This window comes from Callithrix jacchus, chromosome 12 (assembly GCF_049354715.1).
Source record: "Callithrix jacchus isolate 240 chromosome 12, calJac240_pri, whole genome shotgun sequence".
Taxonomy (NCBI): Eukaryota; Metazoa; Chordata; class Mammalia; order Primates; family Cebidae; genus Callithrix; species Callithrix jacchus.
Window position 1 is genome coordinate 126,129,873 of NC_133513.1, and position 24,230 is coordinate 126,154,102.

Below are 24,230 nucleotides of genomic sequence, written 5' to 3' on the forward strand. Positions count from 1 at the left end.
TTGGGTGAGCGCCAGCAGCTCCACAGAAGGAAGCCCATATTTCCAGCGCAGCTCTGATTTCAATTTATTTCCTGGTCATTAGTTAGCTTTTTCCCCCCACAAACTGGAACAAGTGTGTGTATATATTAAAGAAAGAAAAATCACACAAAAAGAGAATCACACATAACCTTTCAATATCATCAAAGGTAGACATCTAAAATCTCTGTCAAATTCATTACAGATTCGCGGGAAGTCGCAGAAACAGGGCACGGCGCTTGGCGCCCGCTCCCCGGCCTTCCCCGGCCGCGACACTGCACAGCTGCAGCGACCGACCGCAAAGCCGGAAGTGAGGTGGCTTCAAGCGGTGGGTGGACTGCGGGCACCGTGGTCTGTTTTCACGTCGTACGGGCATTCCTTTCTCAGGTAGGGACTGGCGTTGCTGCCACCATCAAGACCCATAACTGGTGGGTCAGCGGTGGCCCCCGAGCCAGGCACACTGCCTGCTGCAGCCTGTGACGCTTCTGATGCTGGCTTTGTCCTCAGCCCGACTCCTGGGGGCCCGTCAGGCCGGAGCCACCGTTCCTTTGCCGCCGCTGCTGAGTGCACGGAGCAGAGTTTGACCATTTTCTTGTGGACGGACATGGGGTTGCCATGAACACGCGTGCGTGCATTTGTGTGGAAGTGCATTTCCCGCTTTCTGGGCTAAATGCCCTGAAGTGCCATTGCTGGGTTGTGGCTTTAAAGAATCAGGTAAACTGTTTTCCAGAGGGGCTGTAGCACCGTGTGTGAGAGTCCGTTTATCAGTGTCTTCTCCAGCATTTCCTGTTATCTTTATTCTTTAAAAAATTCCCTATCTGGGAATACGTACGTAGACCTATTTTGGGTCATTTTGGGGCCACCTGTCCTGACCCAGCTGTCTTGGCTATTGCTGGCCTGGGGTTGGCACCCGGCAGGAGTTTGGGTGGGCACCGAGCTGGGCGAGTGGCCTTCACAGGCACAGTGTGGGCAGGAAGGCCTTCAGCAGACCCTTCCCCGTCACAGCGCCGTTGCCCCTGCTCCCCATCAGACATGGAGGAAACTCTGAGGTTTCCAGGCAGCCCTGACCTCACATGGCTGAGCTCCTGTTGCCCTCAGCAGGAGGAGGCTGCCTCCTGGCCTTCACATTTCCGGTCTCAGGCTGAAGAAACAGGCCCACGTGGCCCCATGTGGCTGGGCATGCGAGGCTCACGCTTCTGCCCTTCAGGGCTGTCCTGAGCCTTCCCCTGGTCCTGGTCAGATCCCATGTGTGTTGGGAAGGCCTGTCTCCAGAAAGCTCCGCAGACCCCATGGCCTCCCATGGACCAATACACCCTTCGACCCCCCAGCTCCCACCCATCTGCCCAAGTTGGGAGAGACATATCCAGATATCCAGAAGGGCCATCTGGAAGGCACGTCCCTTCCCCCAGGACCCCCTGGATGCTGCAGCCCACCAGGAATGCTCACAGAAGAAAAGCATCTCTTCACGAGAAGCTCCATGTGGTGCTTGCTGACACAGACCCTGCCACCACGAGCCTCCTTGCTCGGGAAGGTTCCATCTGAGGTGCCCTGAGTGTGTGCAGGGGATGTTGCCTGGGCTGGCATGACACTCCCCAGCACACACCGGAAAGCAGCTGGGTTCAAGTGGTGCGTTTCTCACGGGCCAGCATCCCAGAAGGTGCTGGTGTCCATGCCGCAGTGCTGAGGCTGGTCCAGAAGCACCCACCTGGGGCCACCTCGAGTCCCAGGGACCACACACAGAGCCTCACAGAGACCACAGGCAGAGCCTCGAGTCCTGGAGACCACACACAGAGCCTCACAGAGCACACACAGAGCCTGGAGTCCCAGAGACCACACACAGAGCCTCACAGAGACCACACACAGAGACTCACAGAGCACACACAGAGACTCAGAGAGCACACACAGAGCCTGGAGTCCCAGAGACCACACACAGAGCCTCACAGAGACCACACGCAGAGACTCACAGAGACCACACACAGAGACTCACAGAGACCACACACAGAGACTCACAGAGACCACACACAGAGACTCACAGAGACCACACACAGAGACTCACAGAGACCACACACAGAGACTCACAGAGCACACACAGAGACTCACAGAGCACACACAGAGCCTGGAGTCCCAGAGACCACACACAGAGCCTCACAGAGACCACACGCAGAGACTCACAGAGACCACACGCAGAGACTCACAGAGACCACACGCAGAGACTCACAGAGCACACACAGAGCCTGGAGTCCCAGAGACCACACACAGAGCCTCACAGAGACCACACACAGAGACTCACAGAGCACACACAGAGCCTGGAGTCCCAGAGACCACACACAGAGCCTCACAGAGACCACACGCAGAGACTCACAGAGACCACACGCAGAGACTCACAGAGACCACACACAGAGACTCACAGAGACCACACACAGAGACTCACAGAGACCACACACAGAGACTCACAGAGACCACACACAGAGACTCACAGAGCACACACAGAGACTCACAGAGCACACACAGAGCCTGGAGTCCCAGAGACCACACACAGAGCCTCACAGAGACCACACGCAGAGACTCACAGAGACCACACGCAGAGACTCACAGAGACCACACACAGAGACTCACAGAGACCACACACAGAGACTCACAGAGACCACACACAGAGACTCACAGAGCACACACAGAGACTCACAGAGCACACACAGAGCCTGGAGTCCCAGAGACCACACACAGAGCCTCACAGAGACCACACGCAGAGACTCACAGAGACCACACGCAGAGACTCACAGAGACCACACGCAGAGACTCACAGAGCACACACAGAGCCTGGAGTCCCAGAGACCACACACAGAGCCTCACAGAGACCACACACAGAGACTCACAGAGCACACACAGAGCCTGGAGTCCCAGAGACCACACACAGAGCCTCACAGAGACCACACGCAGAGACTCACAGAGACCACACGCAGAGCCTCGAGTCCTGGAGACCACACACAGAGCCTCAGAGAGACCACACGTGGAGCCTCACAGAGACCACACACACAGAGACCACACACAGACACTCGAGTCCTGGAGACCACACACAGAGACCACACACGCTCACAGAGACCACACACAGAGCCTCACAGAGACCACACACGCTCACAGAGACCACACACACAGACCACACACGCTCAGAGACCACACACACACAGAGACCACACACAGAGCCTCACAGAAACCACACACGGAGCCTCACAGAGACCACACACACACACAGAGACCACATGCAGAGCCTCACAGAGACCACACACACACACACACACAGACCACACACACTCACACACCACACACACAGAGACCACACACACACAGAGACCACACACACCCACACTCACACACACACAGACACACACACACACACAGACACTCACACACACACACACACACACACACAGACACACACACACAGACTGGCTTTTGTTGTTTACTAGAACACTCAAATGAAAAACAGCCTAACAGGTCCTAACGGTGCTCCTGGTCTGAGCAACCCGGCACCGGCGCGGCGCTGAGAGCCTTTGTCTCCTGGGGCTCTGCCGGGGGTGCCTCCGCCCCAGGGAAAGGAGGTTTTGCTGCCAGCATAAATGAGCCCGCGGCTGTGGAAACCTCCTGATGGGAGGCCGCCCTTGTCCTGGCACTAGGGAGAGACGCAGCTCCAGCCCCGACACAGACCCCATGGCGCACACGGGCAGGCAGAGCTCAAGGTCCAGGTGACCGCCCGGCAGGAGGGCACGGGGGGAAGGTCTCAGGCTGAGGCCACACCAAGGGCTGGGGAGAGAGAGCCGTGGTGGGGATAGGAGGGCCATGGGTTGGCAGAGGGGCAGGGCGGAGGACAGTGTCCAGGCCCACGCTACCCAACGGCTTGGTGTGGCAGCCCATACAGCACCAAGTTGAGCGTGGTGGGAAGGAGCTTGGAGCTTTGGAGCTGTGGCTGCAGTAGCAGGAGCATCTTGTCCTTCAACGTCTGAGAAGCCTCTTCTGTGGAGAGAGGGATGGGAGCTGTGAACCCCGAGGACCCGCAGGACGTCCAGCCTGGCCGAGGGCCAGGGCACAGCGGGAGGCATGGCAGGTACTCTGAGGCTGCCAAGGGGGACACACTGCCATCTGCCAGGCCTCCCAGGGTGCCCCCACCACCTGCACACCCCTCCTGCTCCAAGGTGTCCAAGTCACCAACCGTTTCCAGGCCCAGGAGAGTCAGGGCAGGAAGGCACAGCTGGGTGATGGCACCAGGACCGGACCCCCTGACCCGAAGCCCACCGTCCCTGCTCCATCCCTCTGCCAGGTGAGCTGCTCTGCTGGGGGAGGGGGCGGCCGTCTAGGGTGTGGCTGCTGCCCTGCAGGGAGCAGCACCCTCTGCCCCTTCCTTCTCAACAGTGTCAGTCACCTGGGCTCAGGCCTCCACTACAGGGACCAGAGCTTGCAGGTCATGGCTGAGTGGCAGCAGCAGAACAACTCCGGCCTGGCTCTGACCTTCCCAGATTCCCCTGCAGAGAGCCACACCAGCTACACCACAGTGCAGTGGCCTCCGTGTCTGCACCCGGCTCCACGTTTGCAGGACAAGCGTGCACTCCGTCCGCCTTCCTCCTGCCCCTCGCTCCCTCCCTCCCCCGACAAGCATGGGTCATTGGGCCCAGCACCCCAGAATGTGGACCACATGCTCTCTACACAATAAGCTCCTGGCCAGTGGCGGACACTGAAGGCCTCGGTCAGGGGACGCCTTCCTAGGCAGGGCAGACCACCCCTTCCGTGCACTGCTGAGCGCTTCGACTCAGGGTCCCACCCGTGAAGCTCCTCTCTGCACTTCCCCCACCACGGCAGGAGGGTTTTGCTGACTCTGAAGGATGAGTGGGTGGGGTCCCTCCTGTCCAGACCATGTCCTGTGCCCCTTCCCGACGTTTCCCCCGTGAGGCTGTGAGAGGGCCAGGTGCTGGGTGTGTTGTGAGTCAGGCTGCTCTCCACGCTCAGCCCATGCATTCCTCTTCCAGGAGGCCTCTTCCCAGGTAGGGACTCCTGGCCACATCCAGGGGCCGTTCGGCCCTTGGCTCTGGGAGGGCCCTGACACAGCTGCCCCCTGGATTTCCCACTGGTTCCAGAGAGCCCCGGGCTCGTGGGGTTTGCGTGTCTGGAGCTGTCGCTGTGTCTGACGACTTCAATGCTTTCTCTCTGGGTTCTGGAGCCACACGGCATTGCAGGCGTCACTCCTGAGGCTCGTGCCACTGCAGGGGGGCTGGGGCAGTGCAGAGACGCAGGCAACTTCCAGGAAAGAACAAGCCCTCCTCTTTCTGGCTACTAGTTAGTGTCTGGAATCCCAGTTCCCCACGGGGAAGCCGAGACACCTGTCCCTGGAGGGCTGTGGGGAGCAGGTGTCCCACGGGCAGTGGCTGCGGAGGGCGTCCCTCACCTTGGTTCACTGCCTCATCACCAGCCATCTCCTGAAGGAGGCGCACCGTTTCTCCAACCGGCTTCCCGACGGCCAACAGATCTAGGGGAGAAGTGACCCCTCAGCCAGGCGTGGACACCCTGGCAGCCTTGCTGAAGAGCTGTGGGACAGGCCCGGGGTGCCCGGTGCCCACGCACTTTCCCAAAGGACGCTGGCCCGCAGCGCGTTGTCCTGAAGCAGTGTGGACCATTGGTTCGCCAGGATGCTCTTGACACCCACCAGGCTCAGCAGGATGGCCATGTTGACGGGATCCTCCAGGGATGGCTTGGAGGCGCTGCAGGGACCCGGCTCCTGTGGGCTGGCGCCATGGGGCCCGGCTGAGCTGCCCCCCACATGCACATGCATCTCCCCAATTGATGGAATGCATGTGCGCCCCAGCGGCTCTCACAGTTCTTGAAACCCACCCTGAGTCCCTGCTCTGGTGTGGCACCCCCCGCCTCCCCGTCTGACCTCTCCGCCCTCTGCACCTCCTCCCCTGGGCAGCCAGGCACCTCCTGTGCTCCAAGCTCTGCTTGTGCCGCTTCATGCTCTGGTAGGACCGCGCCAGGTCCAGCACGACCAGCACCTGGCACTCTGCCGACAGGAAGGGGGGAAGGGCAGGAAGGGCGGCTCAGCAGCGTGGCCCGACGCAGGGGTGGGAGTGTGGGGCCCCACGGCCCCAGAGCATGGCAGGGCATGGCATGATGGCCGCAGTCAGCTTCAGGCTCCAACCTCGCGACCGTAAGTTTCTTTCCAGGGATACCCTGGCCACAGTGGACCTGGCGAGTCTCAGGAGCCCAGGCCCTTCATAGCCTCCTCCAGACGACTGTGCAGGCAAGAGGAAGTGGTGGGAAGCCCACCTGGGCACCCCTCATTGGCTTCCTCTGCCCTGCAGGGTGGTCTCAGTGCCCCCATGGGGCCCACGCACCTCATGGGGGGCACCACATCTCTCAGGTCCCCAAAAGGCTCCCACCAACCCCACACAGAGGAGCCATCTGCAGCCCCATCATAGACAGTCACAGCGAGTGGGCTGGCCCTGCACAGGGTCATCCTGGTAGGGTGGCAGCCATAGGAGCTGAGACGGGGGTGGCCTTGGCACAGGGCTGAGCCATGCCTGCCTCCTGACCGCTCGCCCTGAGGTGTCCAAGTGGCCATCCCTGCTGTCCAGGGCAGACTGCTGTCTCTGTCAGTGCTGCCCTCAGGCCATGGCGTGTGACGGGGTGATGTGCCCCTACAGATGCGCTCGAGACGGCGGTCACACCTGCCATGCTCATGCCATGCCCTCAGCCTGCTGTGCTATCCCCACCTCCTGGCAAAAGCCCCCCATCCTGGAGCTGGCTGGGATGTCATGGTGCCAGGCACAGCAGGGCCACTCCTGGCAGACACTCCACGCCAGTGGGCAGAGAAGGGGAAGGCAAGGCCCCAAGTGCCCACGATTAGACTAGCGGAGCCCTGAGGGAGGGGCCGTGACCAGCGAAGTCCTGAATTGCCCACCCCGTCCTTCCTGAGCTCCTGGGCCCAGCACTGACAGGCTTGCCAGGTCTGAAAAGCTAGGCAGGGGGAGTGGGGACACTGAGAAATTAAGGGCGGGGGGCAAATGCCCCCATGGCTGCCATGTCTGTATGGGCCAGGCAGGGTGTGCAGGGGCGGGCAGAGGCGGTCCACCTGCAGACAGGAGGAGCCTGTGGCCACAGCAGGTGGGGGCAGCACCAGCAGATGACAGTGGCCCTGCTCTGCCCTCATATGGATTTATCTTGTGCCCATGGAGGCGTGGCCAGAGGACCCCTCTCACCTTGCAAGTTCATGGCGACCAATCTCTCCACTAATATATGGGACAGGAAGCACTCCATCCCATAGAAGAAGAAGCCGCTGCAGCTGCCCAGGGCCTGCTCCCACTGGGCCTGGCTGCAGAGAGGAGAGCGTGGGTGAAGAGCGGCCACACCTGCGCCAGACCCCAGCATGCATTCTTCAAGCAGGCCACACATCCTGCGTGGCTCACGCCCACCCCATTTGCGCGTTAAACACAACTTTCTTTCACTTTCCCAGTGCCCATGCCTCTGTCCTCTGGGCTCTGATCAGGAGTTAGGATGAAGCCTAGTCAGCTGGACTCTCCGTGAGCGTGCGCGGGAATGAACACCCCATCCTCAGGCAGGGCTGGGTGTGGGAAGCGCTAGGAGGGCCTTTCCCAATGGCCAAGCATGTGGAGGGCAAGGCACCCCAGTACTCCAGGCAGGGGAGACAGTGACTAGACCAGGGTTCCCTCCTGCCATACCCAACCTCAGCCCTGCCCCTGCAGCCCCCTCTTCCCAACAAACCTGCCCCTGCACACCCCTGCCCCCCACTGCACACACCTGCCCTTGCACTCCTGCCCCTTGTACACACCTGTGCCTCACACACTTGTCCCTGAAGCCCCTGGCATGGAGCCTGTGACATGGAAGGACCCCCTCCCTCCAGGGGCACTCCCCCCCCTTGTACACACCTGTGCCTCACACACCTGTCCCTGAAGCCCCTGGCATGGAGCCTGTGACATGGAAGGACCCCCTCCCTCCAGGGGCACTCCCTCCCCTTGTACACACCTGTGCCTCACACACCTGTCCCTGAAGCCCCTGGCATGGAGCCTGTGACATGGAAGGACCCCCTCCCACCAGGGGCACTCCCTCCCCTGTTGCTCTGGTTCTCTGCTGGCACTTCTGAAACCCTCTGGACCACGGAACCCCGAGGGCACCAGCGGGGCAGAGTCTATGAGTGGTCTGTGGAGCGGCTGCAATGCTGGGGTTGAAAAGGCAGCCCTGCTGCTGGACCATGTGCTGTCAGTGACGCTGGGGACCCCGGGTCACCATCTGTAAAGTGGGTAACAGTGCCCCTTGCCCAGTCTCTGTGAGGACTCGAGAAGCCAGGTCTGTCTCAGCATTGTGTGCTGTGCCTGGTGGGACTTACAGGGCAGACCCAGGGGAGGTGGGGGTGAGAGCAGTGGCTCCTCGCTGGACCCCTGAGACCCGACACACGCAAATAGCTCCTGGGACCCAGATCCGAACCTGGGAAACTGCTGGCTTCCCAGGTGTCCCACCCATCGCGACGTGAACGTGTCTTGGAATCTTTCCAAAATCTCGTGGGTGATAGAGACAGGAGTCAGCATTTCTGCAAGGAGAATGGGGTGGAGACACAGGACGTGCTCCGTCACACATGGGCGTGCAGGGCCAGGCTCCCTGGGGAGGGGTCCCAGCGAAGGCGGCGGATATGTCAGTGCCCTGTCACGCCCCGGGAGGGTGAGGGTAGAGCCAGGCTGCACCTCAAGGAGGCGGGTACCAGCTGCTGCCCACCACGGCAGGACAGCAGGAGGCGGAGGCCAGCATGTGCCTGAGCGGGAAGCCCCGTGCAGCACCCACCTGGGCCCTGGGCCTCCTCGTACGGGTCCACGATGACTGAGTTGCAGTGAAGGAGAAACAGGAGCATGGGGTAGGGTCTGGGCACCGCCCCCGCATCCATCAAAGGATACACTTGAAGTTGTCTGAGTCGACTATGATGCAGTCGGCGGGGGTGGCCCGGAGGAAGCTGCCCTGTAGCCACAGACCAGGGTCACGCCGGGTGCAGGGGCTGGGACGCTGACCCCCCGCTGTGCCCACCCGCCAGCTCCCCTGCCACAGGCTCCACCACCTTCTTGCCCTTCTTCGCCAGGTTTCTCTTTTTGGCATCTCTGCTTCTCCCCTCCTTTTTCACGCCACCTTCTGCTGAAGACAAGAAAGAGGAGGGATGTTTGGCCGTCCCGCCACACGCGGTTAATTTCATGTCACACAACTTCCACCTCAATGAAAAGAAACGAGTAGTGAGAGCAAGCGATGTGAATTGTTGTAAAGTTGACATGGGAATAACCTCTCAAAAGTAAAGGCCCACAGGGCTGGGGAAAAGTCCCCAGGGCCCAAGGCCCACCCGGCTGACCATTCGCAGACGCCACTGGGTACTCACCAGTGTGCTCTGTGCGGGGATTTACAACCTGCCCTGTCTACACCAATGCTTTCTTTTGTGGGTTCTGCATAGACAGCTGTGTGCCTGGGAAGGCTGGCCACTCCCTCCTGCTTCTGCCCCATCTTTTCTTTCCTTTCTGTGTGCCTGTGCTGGGGCCTCCAGTAGACAGTGGAACGGACGCACGGATGGGCCTCATTGCCCGACCCCCTTCAAAGAGGCTGTTTCTAAGGGAGCCCCATTAGGAAGGAGGCTGTCTCTAGTTTTTGATGGATTGCTTTGTTAGGATGGGGCATTGCGTTGTGTCCTGGCTTCCAGAGTAAACGTGTGCATTTTATCAATTGCTTTTGCCCTGTGCCGACTGAAATGCTCGTACCACTGTTCCTCCTACAACCTGTCCTAGGACGTTGGTAGCGTTTTAGGGTTACACTGGAGCCGGGCACAGTGGCTCACGCCTTATAGTCCCAGTGTTTTGGGAGGCTGAGGTGGAAGGATCACTTGAGCCCAGGAGTTCCGAGAGAGCCTGTCTCTAAAAAGACACTCAGCTGGGAATGGTGTCCTATGCCTGTGGTCTCGGCTATTTGGGAGGCTGAGGTGGGAGGATTGCTTGAGCCCAGGAGGTGGAGGCTGCAGTGAGCTGTGATTGTGCCACTGCACTCCAGCCTGGGTGACAGAGCGAGACCCCGTCAGGGAGGGAAGAAGGGAAGCGAAAAGGCTGACCGGAGAGACGACAGCTTATCTTTGCACGTATTTCTTGCGCTGCTCTGGAGCAGTCTGGGAGGAGTTAGGCGGCCTGTGGAGGTTGGGAGGAGCTGTTGACTTTGCTGTTACTGGGGAGATTTATCTAACACTGACATCATCTGTTTCTTGACAGTCTGGCAGAATTCAGGGAAAACATGGAAAAAGTGATATTTGTGTGTGTGGGAAGACTAAGTCCATGGACGTCCTTATCTGTTTGTTATGAGACTATTCAGCTTTCCGTTCTTCCTGGAGTCTGAAGGCGTTTTCTCCCGGTATGTCATCCCTGTACTGGCACAAAGTCACCCCTTGGCTATCCCGTCGCCTCTGCTGCATCTGAGGGCCGTGTCTCCGTTTCTGAGGTTCTCACCCATCCTCTCTGTGGCATCTTTGCTCCCTTGGCATTGCCTCGGGCACCGTCTGCATCTTCTCCTCCATTGCTTTCGGATTACTCTGCCTTTGCACTCTGACTGCTTATGAATTCCTGGTGCTTTCCTATCGTAACGTTGGCATTTACAGCTGCTGTGCCGTCTAACTCAGGTTAGCAACGTCTCGCTAGTTTTTGACATTTCCACGATCGTTTCATTTCTTCTGAGTCCCATGAGATATTCAGAAGTGTGGTCTTGAATTTTCAAACGTACCAGGATGGGAAAAATGCACCTCGGGAACTGCTTTCTGCCCTCGTCACGCTGCGCCTCGGCTGTGGGCTGTCTGCCTATGTCTGAGACACGGTGGGACCCGCTTCTCCCTTTAGTGATTGTTGCCAGTGTACCTGAAAAGATCGCAGAACGCCATGTTCCAGGCACAGAGTTCCATGTCTCTATGACGCCGAGATGGTTAATCACGTTGCCCTGAACCCCCTCTCTTTGCTCTGTCTGCCAGATGCATCAGTAATCCAGGAGCGGCGAAATGTCCCAGCGTTGGGACCAGCCGGCGGCCGCGCCCCACGGTTTTTGCTTCTTGGATTTGGAGGCTGTTTCATCTTTCTCAGGAGTCGAACCTTTCTCATGATGGCCACGTCCCTAATAACGCCTGGCTCTAAAGGCTGTTTGCTTTGAGAGGCAGACGCTGACCCTCCTGGTTACTTTTAAATATTTACTCATTTTCGCTTCTCTTCCTGAATCTCGTGTGGGTCTTTTGATGGGCGTGTTTCCTGCAAACTGCATGTGACTGTGACTGGCACCCTCTTCTCACCTCTGTCGTCTCATTGGCAGGGCTGGCCAGTTGACCTTTTTCTGAACGTTGGAAACAGATGGTTGGTGCCACAAAGAAAAGTCAGCACTGAGACAAAAGATCTCTTACTCAGCAAGCGATTTTTACTTCCTGGACTCAGGAAGGGAACCCTTGCTAGCCATCCTGCCACAAGAGTACAATGAACAGAGGAAAAGCCGACATATTTATCCCTTATGCATTTGGGGTTGTCCTTACTGCTGTGTCTGATCTCCATTGGCTGGAGCCAGAGCTCACAATCTAAACTAAAACCTGATTGGATAACAACTGAAAACTTTTTTTTTTTTTTTTGAGACGGAGTTTCGCTCTTGTTACCCAGGCTGGAGTGCAATGGCGCGATCTCGGCTCACCGCAACCTCCACCTCCTGGGTTCAGGCAATTCTCCTGCCTCAGCCTCCTGAGTAGCTGGGATTACAGGCACGCGCCACCATGCCCAGCTAATTTTTTGTATTTTTTTAGTAGAGTTGGGGTTTCACCATGTTGACCAGGATGGTCTTGATCTCTTGACCTCGTGATCCACCCGCCTCGGCCTCCCAAAGTGCTGGGATTACATGCTTGAGCCACTGAGCCCAGCCCTGAAAACTTTTTAAACAGGTAAGGGGCATAGGCTGTGAGCTGGGACATGCCTGTGAGCACGTCCAGCACAGATGCCTTGGTTAAAGTACATAGAATGTACTACATGCCTGTAAGCACCGCATGTCTAACAGCTACATAGGATGGGGCCTCACAAAGAGTTATAAGCACACTTATGATTGATCCTATTTTTTTTTCTGACTGAGTCTGGCTCTGTTGCCCAGGCTGGAATGCAGTGGCACGATCTCAGCTCACTGCAACCTCCACCTCCCAGGTTCAAGAGATTCTCCTGCCTCAGCCTCCCAAGTAGCTGGGATTACAGGCGCACGCCACCACGCCCAGCTAATTTTTGAATTTTTAGTAGAGACGGGGTTTCACTGTGTTGGCCAGACTGGTCTGGAACTCCTGACCTCGTGATCCGCCCTCCTTGGCCTCCCAAAGTGCTGGGATTACAAGCATGAGCCACTGCACCCAGCTGATTTGTTCTTTCACAAGAAAGGAAACTTGGAAGAGGAACTTTTCCTTCCCACGTTGATATACGACATAAGTGGGCCAACTTCTACGGTCTGACTTCTTTGTTTTTATTTGTCCTGTTTTTCTATGTGTTTCTCCATTACCAGCTGTGGGATACCTGGTCTGAGGTGAGTGGCCCATTCATTTTCCTCATTCATTCTTCCTTCTCTGTTCGTTTGCAGTTCGCACACCAGTTCTTTGGGGTGCCCTTAACGCTTTGGGGCGGTGCTGACACCTGGCAGTGCCTCCGACTCAGTGGTTCATGGCTCAGCCTAATTCTTCCTTTTGTGGCCACCTGGTAATGCGTTTCAAAGGCTTGGATGACGCAGCCCAGCTTCCGGTTACTCTGTGGTGAGGGGTCTGTGACTTTCCGCAGCTGCCGTTAACCAATTATCGCAAAAATGGGGGCTTGACGCGGCAGCACTTCCTGTCTGATGGTTCTGGGGTCAGAGGTCGGAATGGAGTGCACTGGGTCACAATGGCGGCATCACCCAGCCGCGCTGGTCCTGGAGGCTCCCGGGGAGAATCCTTTCCTGGCTCCTGGCCATGCCCTCCATCCTCACCATCGGCAGCGCAGCTGCCACGCTCTTCTCTGGCCTTCCTGCTTCCCTCCTGTGAGGACTTGGTCATCACCTGGGCCCAGGAGCACCTCCCCAGGAGCGCCTCCCATCTCAAGTCTGGAACTGCATCTGCGAAGCCCCTGGACCACGCCGCCTCGCAGGCTCACAGGCACCGGGGCTGGGGCGTGGGCACCTCTAGATGGCCGGCATCCTGCCACCCACACCGGGGCTGGGGCATCTAACCCGGCCACTTCTTTCCTGTTCCGCCCCTGCCATGATGGTGGTGGCCACGCCTGTAATCCCAGGTGGGCAGTGGGGAAGGGAAGGACATTTCAATACACGATGTGTGGACAGCTGGGTCCCCTCGTAGAACAACTTAAACTCCACCTCGCACTCCACTGAGTCCATCTCAGATGGCGGTTAGACAGAAATGTGAAAGTGGGGGGAAAAAAGAGATGGATTTAGAAGATATCGTAAGAGAATACCTTCATGATCATGAGGAGAACAAAGATTGGAAAACCCCAAATACACCTAATGACAAACCACAGCTAACAGTGGAAGGCATGAAGTTTTCACCTAAGGCCAGAAACAAGGCAGGGAAACCCACTCTTGCTACTTCCATTCAAGTCCCCGCCGGACAGCGAGGCAAGAAAGAGAAATAACAGGCCGGGCGCGGTGGCTCACGCCTGTAATCCCAGCACTTTGGGAGCCTGAGGCAGGTGGATCACCTGAGGTCAGGAGTTCAAGACCAGCCTGACCAATATGGTGAAACCTCATCTCTACTAAAACTACAAAAATTACCCGGGCGTGGTGGCACGCACCTGTAATCCCAGCTATTTGGGAGGCTGAGGCAGGAGAATTGCTTGAACCCAGGAGGCGGAGGTTGCGGTGAGCCAGTATCAGGCCACTGCACTCCAGCCTGGTTGACAAAGCAAGATCCCATCTCAAAAACAAGGAAAAACGAAAAACCAAATTCCTGGGAGTGGCTCACGCCTGCAATCCCAGCACTTTGGGAGCTCGAGGTGGGTGGATCACCTGAGGTCAGGAGTTCGCGACCAGACTGACTATATGGTGAAACCCCATCTCTGCTAAAACTACAAAAATCAGCTGGGCGTGGCGGCACATGTCTGTCATCCCAGCTACTCCCAATGCTGAGGCAGGAGAATGGCTCGAACCTGGGAGGTGGAGGTTACAGTGAGCAGAGATCTCACCACTGCACTCCAGCCTGGTGACAGAGCAAGATTCCATCTTAACAAATCAATAAATAGAATTTTAAGAAGGAAAGAGAAACAACAGGTACACACATCAGGAAAAAAGGTGCGAAATTATCTGTTTTCAGATAACAAGCTCTTATATACACAAGACCTCAAAGACTCCACCAAAAACCTGTTAGAACTAATACATTCAGTAAAGTTGCAAGATACAAAATCAACATACGAAAAATCAGTAGTATTTCTATGCCTTACCAATGGACTAAGTATCTGATGAAGAAATTAAGAAAACAATCCTGTTTTAATAGCATCAGAAAGAATGAAGTACTCAGGAGTAGATTCAACCATGAGGTGAGAGATCTCTGCCTTGGAATCTGTAAGACACTGATGAAATGAATTGGAGGAGACATAATACATGGGAAGACAGCCTGTGCTCGCGGATTGGAAGAATTAATATTTTTAAATGCCCATATTACCCAAAGCAACCTACAGATTCAATGCACTATCAAAATGCCAACGGCATTTTTGACAGAAATAGAAAAGCAACCCTAAAATTTACAAGGAGCCACACGAGACCCTGAATAATCAAAGGGATCCTGAGCAAGAGCAAAGCTGGAGGCATCACATTACCTGGTTTGAAATTATGCTACAAAGCTACAGTAACCAAAACAATATGGTACTGGGATAAAAGCAGACACTGGGCCCAACAGAACAGAATGGAGAATTCAGAAATAAACCCACCCCTTTAGGGTCAACTGATACTTGACAGAGGTGTCAAGAACACACAATGGGGAAAGGACAGTCTCGTCAATAAATGGTGTTGGGGTAACCCAATCTCCACACACAAATCAATGAGTTTATTTTCTATGCCTTACCAATGCACTAAGTATCTGATTAAGAAATTAAGAAAACAATCCTATTTTAATGGCATCAGAAAGAATGAAGTACTCAGGAATAGATTCAACTATCTGATTAAGATAGTTATCTTATACCATCTACAAAACCCAACTCAAAATGGATTAAAGGCTTAAATGTAAGACCGGAAACCATACAAGTACTAAAAGAAAATGCAGGAGAAAAGCGCCTTGATCTTGGTCTTGGCAATGAATTTTTTTGATGACATCAAAATTATAAGAAACACAAGCAAAAATAAACACATGAGATCACATGAACTGAAAAGCTTCTGTGTAGCAAAGGAAATAACGCAACGCAAAAGCAGTGTCTGGACCCAGAGCGAGCCTTCAGAGGCCATTTGCCTGACTTCAAGAACAGGTACACTGGGCTTCAGGATTTCGGGGTGCCGATCTTGGAGGTGAGGTCATAAAAAGCCCTGGCTTTGCAGTACAGTCAGGAGGGTGGGTGCCGTGGGCAGTGAGCTGGGCTCGGGGAGGGGAGTGACTCCCAGTGGGTGCGGGGCCTGCTTCCTGCCTGGCGCTCCACTCAGGCATTTTTCTAGAGAGGTGGCACACTTCACTGTCAAACACGGTTTCCGAAACCTCTGCAAGCTCGTGTCTGTGCCAACCAACTCCCGCTCCGGCCTCCCTGCCTCTCCACCCTGCACTCCCATCCCCTCCAGCCTGAGCCCCAGCAAGTCCCAGGCCGCTGAGTGCCCTCCTGCCATGCAAGGCAGACATGCCCTCCACACCGAGCTCACTAGGGGACAGCAGAAGGGGCTGACTGTGGCCTGTGGACGGACGGGGCACCCAGTGGGCCAGAATCACACGGAGACCAGCCATAAGCTACCAGGCCGGCTGCTGTGGGAGCTCCCAGGCCTGGAGGAACCTCCCTGGACACGGCACTTTCGGGGGTTCTGCCCTTTGACTTCCTCTACCCAGGACCCCCCTTGCCCATGTGCTCTGGTACGAGCTTCCATGACCCTGATGCAAATTTGCTGTTTCTGTATTTTACGTAAAAAATTTCCACTCACAAGCAGGAGACCCCTCGAGGACTTGGGGGTCACAGGAAGGGTCGAGCACCAGAGTACAGAGTCCACGTGCCCACAGTAAACTGCCTGCGTTTAAAGTGAGCCACGTGATGGGACTCGATGCTGCGCTCCTGTGAGTTATCGCCACAGCGAAGGTCCTGGCACGCCCGGCCCCTGGGGCTTCCCCAAAACACCGCGGACCCTCCCTCCCACACCTGTGGCCCTTCCCCCCACTTCTCCTGCAGCCCCAGCCCCCACCCCAGGCAGGACTTACCTGCCTTCCGACCTCCACATTCTCCCAGGCGTTTGTAGACGTGAAACCAGCCCCGTGCGCTCCCTTGATCTGGCCTTTCCCTCGGCCTGGTTCATGAATTCCTCCTCGCACTTCAGCAGAATCCACAGATCATGATAAACCGTGTTTTTGTTTCCCTTCAGATCACAGTCCTTTCTAAATGTCCCTTTTAATTTCCTCTTTTATCCATGGGTATTTGAGAAGTATACTTAGTTTCTAAGTGTTTGGGGTTTTCCAGACACAATTTCTGTTATTAATTTCTAATTTAACCCAGTGTGGTCAGAGAACCTATTGTGAGTGATTTGGACCCTTTAAGGTTTGTGCGGCTTGTTTTACGGCTCCGCTTAGGGTGTGTCTTGTCAAATGTTCTGTGTGGAAAAAGAATCCATTCTTCCGTCGAGGGAGGGGACTGTTACGTAAGTGTTGGTTAGATGAAGCTGGCCGGTACGTTTAAATCCTGCACACCCTCCTGATTCAATGCAGATCTGTCCATCACTATTGAGAAGGGGACGTTGGCCCCCCAGCCATCCCTGTGTATGTCACGATTGCTCCGTGGTTCCGTGGGTTTTATCCCGTGTACTTCACAGCCATGTTCATTGATGGATTAATAATTGGGCTTCACACCCTCTTCAGGAATTAGCCTCCTCGTTCGGAAGGACCCTCTGCACCTCTGGCCCCCAACTCCACCTATTTCTAATTTCATCTTGCCACGGCAACCTTCTTTGAATAGTAAGAGATACGGCTTTTTCATCCTTTAAAAATGCACCATTTCTTTTTATTTAAAGTGGGTTTCTTGACGGAAGCGTATTTTGAACGCTGGATTTCCATTTAATCAGATGATATTCCTCTTTCAGTGGGCTGTTTAGACGCCGTGATTACGGGTATGGTTGGGCTGAAATACACTGTCCTGCTGTTTATTTCTCCTGTCCCTTCTCTGTTCCCTCTTTTTCTGTGTTTTTATGATTAAGTGTGTGTTTATGATCCATTTCCTCTTCTGCATCATGTGTTTGGTATAAACTCTGGCGTTTTCTGTTTGCTCTTCTTTTTGTGTTTAGCGATTACTTGAGGGTGTATAGTTCATGTCTCTACTGCGGCCTTATCTTCAAGTGATGTTACAGCACGTTCTCTAGAGGACGCAGCCTTCACTACTCTGCGAGCGCCATGCCCTCCCTGGTCCTCTGCAAGCGCCATTCCCTCCCTAGTCCTCTGCGAGTGCCATTCCCTCCCTGGTACTCTGCTGGTGCCATGCCCTCCCTGGTACTCTGCTGGTGCCATGCCCTCCCTGGTACTCTGCTGGTGCCATGCCCTCCCTGGTACTCTGCTGGTGCCATGCCCTCCCTGGTACTCTGCTGGTGCCATGCCCTCCCTGGTACTCTGCTGGTGCCATGCCCTCCCTGGTACTCTGCTGGTGCCATTCCCTCCCTGGTACTCTGCTGGTGCCATGCCCTCCCTGGTACTCTGCTGGTGCCATGCCCTCCCTGGTACTCTGCTGGTGCCATGCCCTCCCTGGTACTCTGCTGGTGCCATGCCCTCCCTGGTACTCTGCTGGTGCCATGCCCTCCCTCGCATCTTTAGTGCTGTTATTCATTTCACATTTATGTTATAAAACCCCACACTATTATCATTTTCTTTTGCTCTAAACTTTTTGCTCAAAAATATTTTAAAGGGATTTTGAATTAAAGATGGCGTCAGTGTTTGTCCACGTCTTTCCCGTCTGCAGAGCTGCCCCGACCCCGGCCGCACACACGCGTTGGCTGTTTCTCTGCTGAGGACTCTGCATCTCTCAGAGCAGCCGTTCCTGGCAGGTCTCTCCTCCTGGGTGTCCCGCCCTGCACCTCTGGCCATCCGTGTCCCTGGACTCCAAACTCCCTGTCCTCAACTCGGGGAGACCCCTGGGCTCTTCCCACCCCCCACCCCTGCCAGTACTGTGACCTGGAAACTCCCCAGGAAGTAAGAGCTGGGTGGGCCATGGTGCTGGCCAGGCAACCCCTCTTTCAAGGACCCTTGTCCTGCTCGTCAACGTTTGGAAACAATCATGTGTTTTTTGGTTTTTAGTGGTCTCAGCTGGAAGGGCAAATCTGGTCCTTGTTACCTCACCTGAGACGGAAGCAAAAGTCCAGTCTGTTTATTTTTAGTTTCATTTGATATTGAAGTGCAACGTATACGCAGAAAACTGCCAACACCACGGTGTAGGGCTGGGGAAGTTTCACAAACAGGGCCCGTGTGCACAGCCAGCACTCAGTCACCAGCGTCACCACCCCAAGTCCCGGCCGAGGCCAGGGCCTCCCGTACGCTCCCTCACTGCTTTCCCCGTCTAACCGAGTGATTCACGGGGAGGCCGGCTGCTCACTGCCCCTCTGGTTCCTTCCTTTGAAACATATTTGTGGGAAAGAACAGTGTTAGATTCTTCCTCCCTGTGTGCTTGGCACATGGATACCAGCATGTCGCAGGTGCTTCATAAATACCTTTGTTTATGTCTTTTCTTTCTGACAGGGTCTCACTCTGTCGCCCAGGCTGGAGGGCAGTGGTGCCATCTCGGCTCACTAAAGCCTCCATCTCCCAGGCTCAAGCCATCCTCCCACCTCTCAGCCTCCCGAGTAGCTGGGACCACAGGTGCGTGCCCAGCTGATTTTAAAATTTCCTGCAGAGATGCACTCTCACCACGTTGCCCAGGGTGGTGAGTATTTATATCCTGTGAACATCTTTGAATGAATAAATGCCTAGAAAAATGTGGCAACATTGGATGATTATTTTTTGATAGGAGCTAACATTGTTTTATCTGAAAAATAATTTAAATCTTCCATTTTAAAATTACACATGAAGGTGGCTAAGGGCCATTCCTACCTGTCTCTTCTTTACGGAGGCGGTTCCATAACATTTGGAGAGAGAATTCTCGTGACACAGAGGAAATTGTCCCTTCATGGAACACGGAGAGACCTTCCAGCGGCAGCTCCAGGAGATGTCTGTCTGTGACCAGGATGATCTGATCGGCCACCTCGGGCTGGACTGTGTCTGGAAACGGCAGTCCAGGTGCAGGGACATCAGCCCCCGAAAACGAGGCCCCTCCCACGGGCCGCAGGGCTGCGCCTTCTGACTTTGCTGCTGGGAAAGGCTGGTGGCCCGCCTCGACTCCATGTCAACTCCTCCAGACGCCCGGGAATGGGGCCAGGAACAGCCCCCCATCATGCCTTTCCCTCCTTTTGTTAGCAAGCATGTGTGGTGTGGCGGGGCTGACAATCCACCCACGAGAGGACAGCTGTGCTGGGTTCCCGGGTGCTCTTGGGGGGCTTGGCAGAGCCTCCTACCCGGAGGGTGGGCTGGTCCAGGCTGTGCACAGAACCCTCCGGCGCCCCATCTCAGAGGGAGGGGCTGCAGGGCCGTGGGGGTGGGACTCCTGGGCTCCTGACCCCCCTTGGCTTTCCCGGCTGGGTGGGTAGATCCCAACCCCACTTCTGGCAGAACGAGCTCCCCAAGCTGAGTGCAGTGCCCACTGCACTCACTCTGTGGCCCTGTGGACAGTTTCCTCTCCTTGTCTTTCCCCTTGGACTTCCCTGACTCTGCAGCAAGCACGGGTGTCTGCACTCTGAAAGTCAGGTCACATACTCGGGTTTAAGAAACAGATAGAGATGACATCTGCTAAGAATATATAAGTGACACTCGCTCAGCCCGCTTCAATCTAAGGCAGCAGCACCACTAGACGTCCCCGTGCTCGCTTCTGGGGATGGTCCTGCTGAGGCGGGGCTGGGATGAGCAGGGTTTCAGATCACCTCTGACCCACCAGCCAGGCTAAACGGTGCCAGGTGCCCGTCCCCTCTGCCTTCCTCCCCACCCAAAAGCAAAGGAGCCCGATGGCCCCTTGGAGGTGCTTGCCCTCCCACCCCACGCTTGGGCCAGGGGTGGGAGGGGCCTCGGGGAGTGGCACTGGGAGGTGCTCCTCCAGGCTGGAATGGAGGCAGAACCAGGACGTCTTCTCAGGAGCAGGTGTGTGGTGCGGAGTCTGGAACAAGGCAGCTGAGAAGGCGCAGCAAGCACACGTGGTCGGCCGCAGCACTGGACACACGTGTCCATTTGTGAGCGTGGTGGGGACTGGGCCTCGGCGTCGTCCCCAGTACCTGGCCTCGGAGACACTGAGCATGGGGAAAAGCGGCCGCAGAAGCTCCTCCAGGGCCTCCAGGATGCTGCTGAGACCGTGCACCGGGGGCTCCTCCTCTTCTGCCTGCAGGCCTTCTGGCTCCTACCTCAACCGAAACAAGAGGCCCCCATAGCGGAGAGGGTGTCCAGACCCTGAGAGAAGCCGGGCCCCTGCGGAAAGGCTGAGCTCCTGCCCCTTCTGCCAACGTGGTGGACCAGGGCACCCCGCTCAGCAGCGAGAGCCCCACAGCACCTGCCTATCCCCTGGGGGTCACCTGCCCATCCACTGGGGGTCACCTCACCCACCCACGGGGGGTCACCTGCCCATCCCCTGGGGGGTCACCTCACCCATCCCCTGGGGGTCACTTGTCCATCCCCTGGGGATCACTTCACCCATCCACTGGGGAGATCACCTGCCCATCCCCTGGACAGTTACCTCACCCAGGGTGTCACCCTGACACCCAAGCCCCCACCCATCTCCTCTGCCTGCATCACAGAGAGTCCTGCCTGCAGGGATAGCTGGGCCCTGACAACCCTAAGCTCTGCAGAGCACAGTTGGCCCCTCTGCACTTCAGGGATCAGACATGGCCAAGGAGCCCAAGCGCTCTCCCCTGGTGTGGAGTTTGGCCTGGGAGTTGGGCAGTGCCTCAGTGTCAGGGTGGTCCAAGCCCTTCAGCAGCCTGGTCCAGCGTCCTACCCCTGCCACACCTTCCTGGGGTTCTGGCTCTCAGGGGCAGGGGCACAGGGTCCCGGCTTGGAGCCTGGAGGGCCTCACCGAGCCTGTGCTCAGAAGCAGGTCCTCTGCGTACACCTGGTCCTGGATCTGCTTCCGGAACTCCTGGGCACAGGCCAGTAGGTGGGACAAGGCGGTGGGACTCACGGCCAGCCGCATCACCTTACAGGGGCCTGGGGGACATGGACACACCCTCTGTCGCTGCCCAGGCTGAGGATGGCAGCTGGACCATGCCTGGTGAGCACTGGGCAAAGGCTGCTGTCCCTGCAGGAAAGGCTGCACGGATGGAAGCCCCTTCCTCCATGCAGAGTCCCCCAGAGCCTGGCCTGTGCCGTGGAGGGGCAGCCATATCACTGCACGGCCAGTGGATGGGCCTCCTGGGCCTGGGGAAGCACATGCCCATTTTGCCTATTTCCCCAATGTCACAGGCTCTACAGACCTCTCCATCCCTGTGGGTGGAGGGCTGGGGAGGCCACGCCCCCTGGACAGCAGGCCGGGGCTCCCTGGTGGGCCTTCAGCTTCTGGGAGGAAAGGGCCTGGGTGCAGGGGCCCTGAGGCGCGGCAGGCATCAGCCCTGCTCCCGCCCCTGCCCCGTGCAGCCCCACTCACCTCCCACATGCTGCACCTTTCCTTTGGCTACAGGAATGAACTTGGGTTTCTCGTAAGCAGCGCTGTACAGATGGGACCTGCTGGCAGGATGCGGGCTAGGGTCACAGGCAAGCCCCGAGTAAACACCGCAGAGCCCACCAGCCCCAGGGACCTCTGAGGGGCTCTCTGAGGCCACTTCTGCAGACCACGCAACCCAGCAGGGCCCTTCCTGTGTACACCTCAAGGGGCATAGCACAGCTGGGTGTGCGTGGGTGGCTGGGACTTGGACTGAGAATAGGTTGGGCTGTGCACTGAGCACTTGGCCACGGCCAGTGGGTTTTGTGGTCACTGCCAGAGGCACAGCCGTCCCGCTCTCTGCTCCACCGTAACAGTGCTCCAGGTCCGGACACCCCGACCAGACGTGAAGGCCCTGTTAAGGTGACAGGTCACAGGCAGTGCCCCTTCACCTCCCTCCGGGAGGAACAGGACAGGGGTCCCACACCCCTGGACTGTCCCCACCGCGTGTCAGTTGGGGTACCTGGTGTCTGTCTGGCAGCTTCTCAGGACTGGCCGGCCAGTTCCCGAGTCCCAGGCCTCCCTGGGATGGGGATGAGGTTCGGGCAGCCCATGGCTGGGTCTATGCCCCTCTAAGGCCCTCAGCGGGGTGGGGGCAGCCTCAACAGGAATGAGCGGCTTTACCTGTCCGGTGAGAGGTGCAGAAAGAATATCCGAAAAGTAGGAGGCATCTCATTCAAGAGGTTAAAATGCTGCTCAGTGACGCAGAGATTTTGCCAAGCCTGTGTTGCGAAAAACAGCCATCAGTGGGCGCATTTAGGATGCAGGGACGTCGCTGTGCTGTTCTCATCATTTCCAGGAGATCTCGAGGCGGAGATTTTCTGCAGAGCCATGGCGGGGGATTTGTGCCCTGCCTGCCTGGGGCTGGGGCCCTTGGGGGTGGGGCGGGGAGGGGGGCCCTGCTGGAAGTGATTTGGGGCTGCCACCAGGGGGCAGCAGAGGCACACGAGAGTCACTGGCAGCCCCAAAATGTCATTTCCCTCCGGTTAATGTTTAGAAACCTGATTCGCATGACGGGAAGTGCATCTTTGCCAAACCCAAAATAACAAACGGAAAATGTTCCAGCGCCTCCTCCGTGACTGGTGTCTTTCCCTCCGTCCTCTTTCCTGTGTCCTCCAGACCACACATGGAGACATACGCGTATAGATACACGGATGCATGCAGACGCACATTCACACAGACAAGCACGGACACAGACACGCACACGCACAGACACGCAGACAAGCACGGACACACACGTGCACACAGAGAAGCATGGACACACAGACGCATGCGTGCACAGATGCACACACGCAGACAAGCACGGACACACAGACACACACATGAACAGATGCACACACACTCAGACAAGCATGGACAGACACACGTGCACAGACACACACATGCAGAAAAGCAGGGACAGACGCACGTGTGCACAGACGCACACACGCAGACAAGCACGGACACATGTGCACAGATGCAGACAAGTAGGGACAGACGCACGTGTGCACAGACGCACACACGCAGACCAGCACGGACACACAGACACACACATGCACAGATGCAGACACGCAGACAAGCATGGATACAGACACACGTGCACAGATGCAGACAAGCAGGGACAGAGAGGCACATGTGCACAGATGCACACAGACAAGCACAGACACACACGTGCACAGACGCACACATGCAGACAAGCAGAGACACACAAACACACACTTGCACAGATGCACAAACACTCAAACAAGCACGGACACACAGACATGCGTGTGTGCACAGACGCATTTCTCCCGGGCACGGAGCCAGGTGCGGCGTCAGCTATAGCCCTCCTGCCAGAACTCTGCTAAGCAGCTGCTGTGCCAAGGGGTGGGCACGAGGCTCAGGGAGCCCCAGCCACTCCACCCCTGTCTCACCCCCACTGGCCGTGTTCTCCTTTTCCATGTGGGCCATTCCAGTTGGTGACGGGTTAGCTGCGTCAGCCTTCAGTTTTGCATTTCCCTGCTGACCAGGGAACCTGAGTGCCACTCAAATTGTTTCTGGGCACTCGAATCTCTGAGTTTGTGAAAGCCCACCCTGGTGCCATCTTTCATCAGTGTCTCCTTTTCTTACGGAAAAGGGACCCATGCCCTCCATCCATGCGTGTGTCAGGCAGCCAAGTGTCAGTACCTTCTCTGTGGCTGCCCCTTGACTCTCGCAAGGCAGGGCATTCTTGATGAACAGAACTTCTGCATTTCAGTGGAGTCCGGTGTGCCATTTTAC

At 56.6% G+C, this 24,230-nt stretch overlaps 1 protein-coding gene across 33 annotated transcripts in view; it reads right to left on the reverse strand.

Annotated features, from left to right (window-relative positions):
- Positions 1–3,459: 3,459 nt before the first annotated feature.
- CFAP46 (cilia and flagella associated protein 46) overlaps positions 3,460–24,230 on the reverse strand; it is a 132,149-nt gene continuing 111,378 nt past the window's right edge. For 2 of the 33 annotated variants that reach the window (XM_054243521.2, XM_078346820.1), the window contains exons 45-59: positions 22,617–22,714; positions 21,939–22,015; positions 21,372–21,502; positions 20,578–20,699; positions 19,966–20,048; positions 19,310–19,477; positions 9,119–9,189; positions 8,961–9,021; positions 8,851–8,886; positions 8,500–8,602; positions 7,257–7,369; positions 5,977–6,058; positions 5,623–5,759; positions 5,447–5,527; positions 3,460–4,023 (exon numbers count right to left, since the gene is read on the reverse strand). In XM_054243521.2, the coding sequence (XP_054099496.2) occupies positions 3,896–4,023; positions 5,447–5,527; positions 5,623–5,759; positions 5,977–6,058; positions 7,257–7,369; positions 8,500–8,602; positions 8,851–8,886; positions 8,961–9,021; positions 9,119–9,189; positions 19,310–19,477; positions 19,966–20,048; positions 20,578–20,699; positions 21,372–21,502; positions 21,939–22,015; positions 22,617–22,714 (1,491 nt within the window). In that variant the 3' untranslated portion in view covers positions 3,460–3,895. Of the gene's footprint in view, positions 4,024–5,446; positions 5,528–5,622; positions 5,760–5,952; positions 6,059–7,256; positions 7,407–8,499; positions 8,603–8,850; positions 8,887–8,960; positions 9,022–9,118; positions 9,193–18,589; positions 19,186–19,309; positions 20,049–20,577; positions 20,700–21,371; positions 21,503–21,938; positions 22,019–22,616; positions 22,715–24,230 lie in introns of those variants that run through there. The other 31 variants (XM_078346819.1, XM_078346813.1, XM_078346817.1 and 28 more) reach the window with 26 other exon arrangements.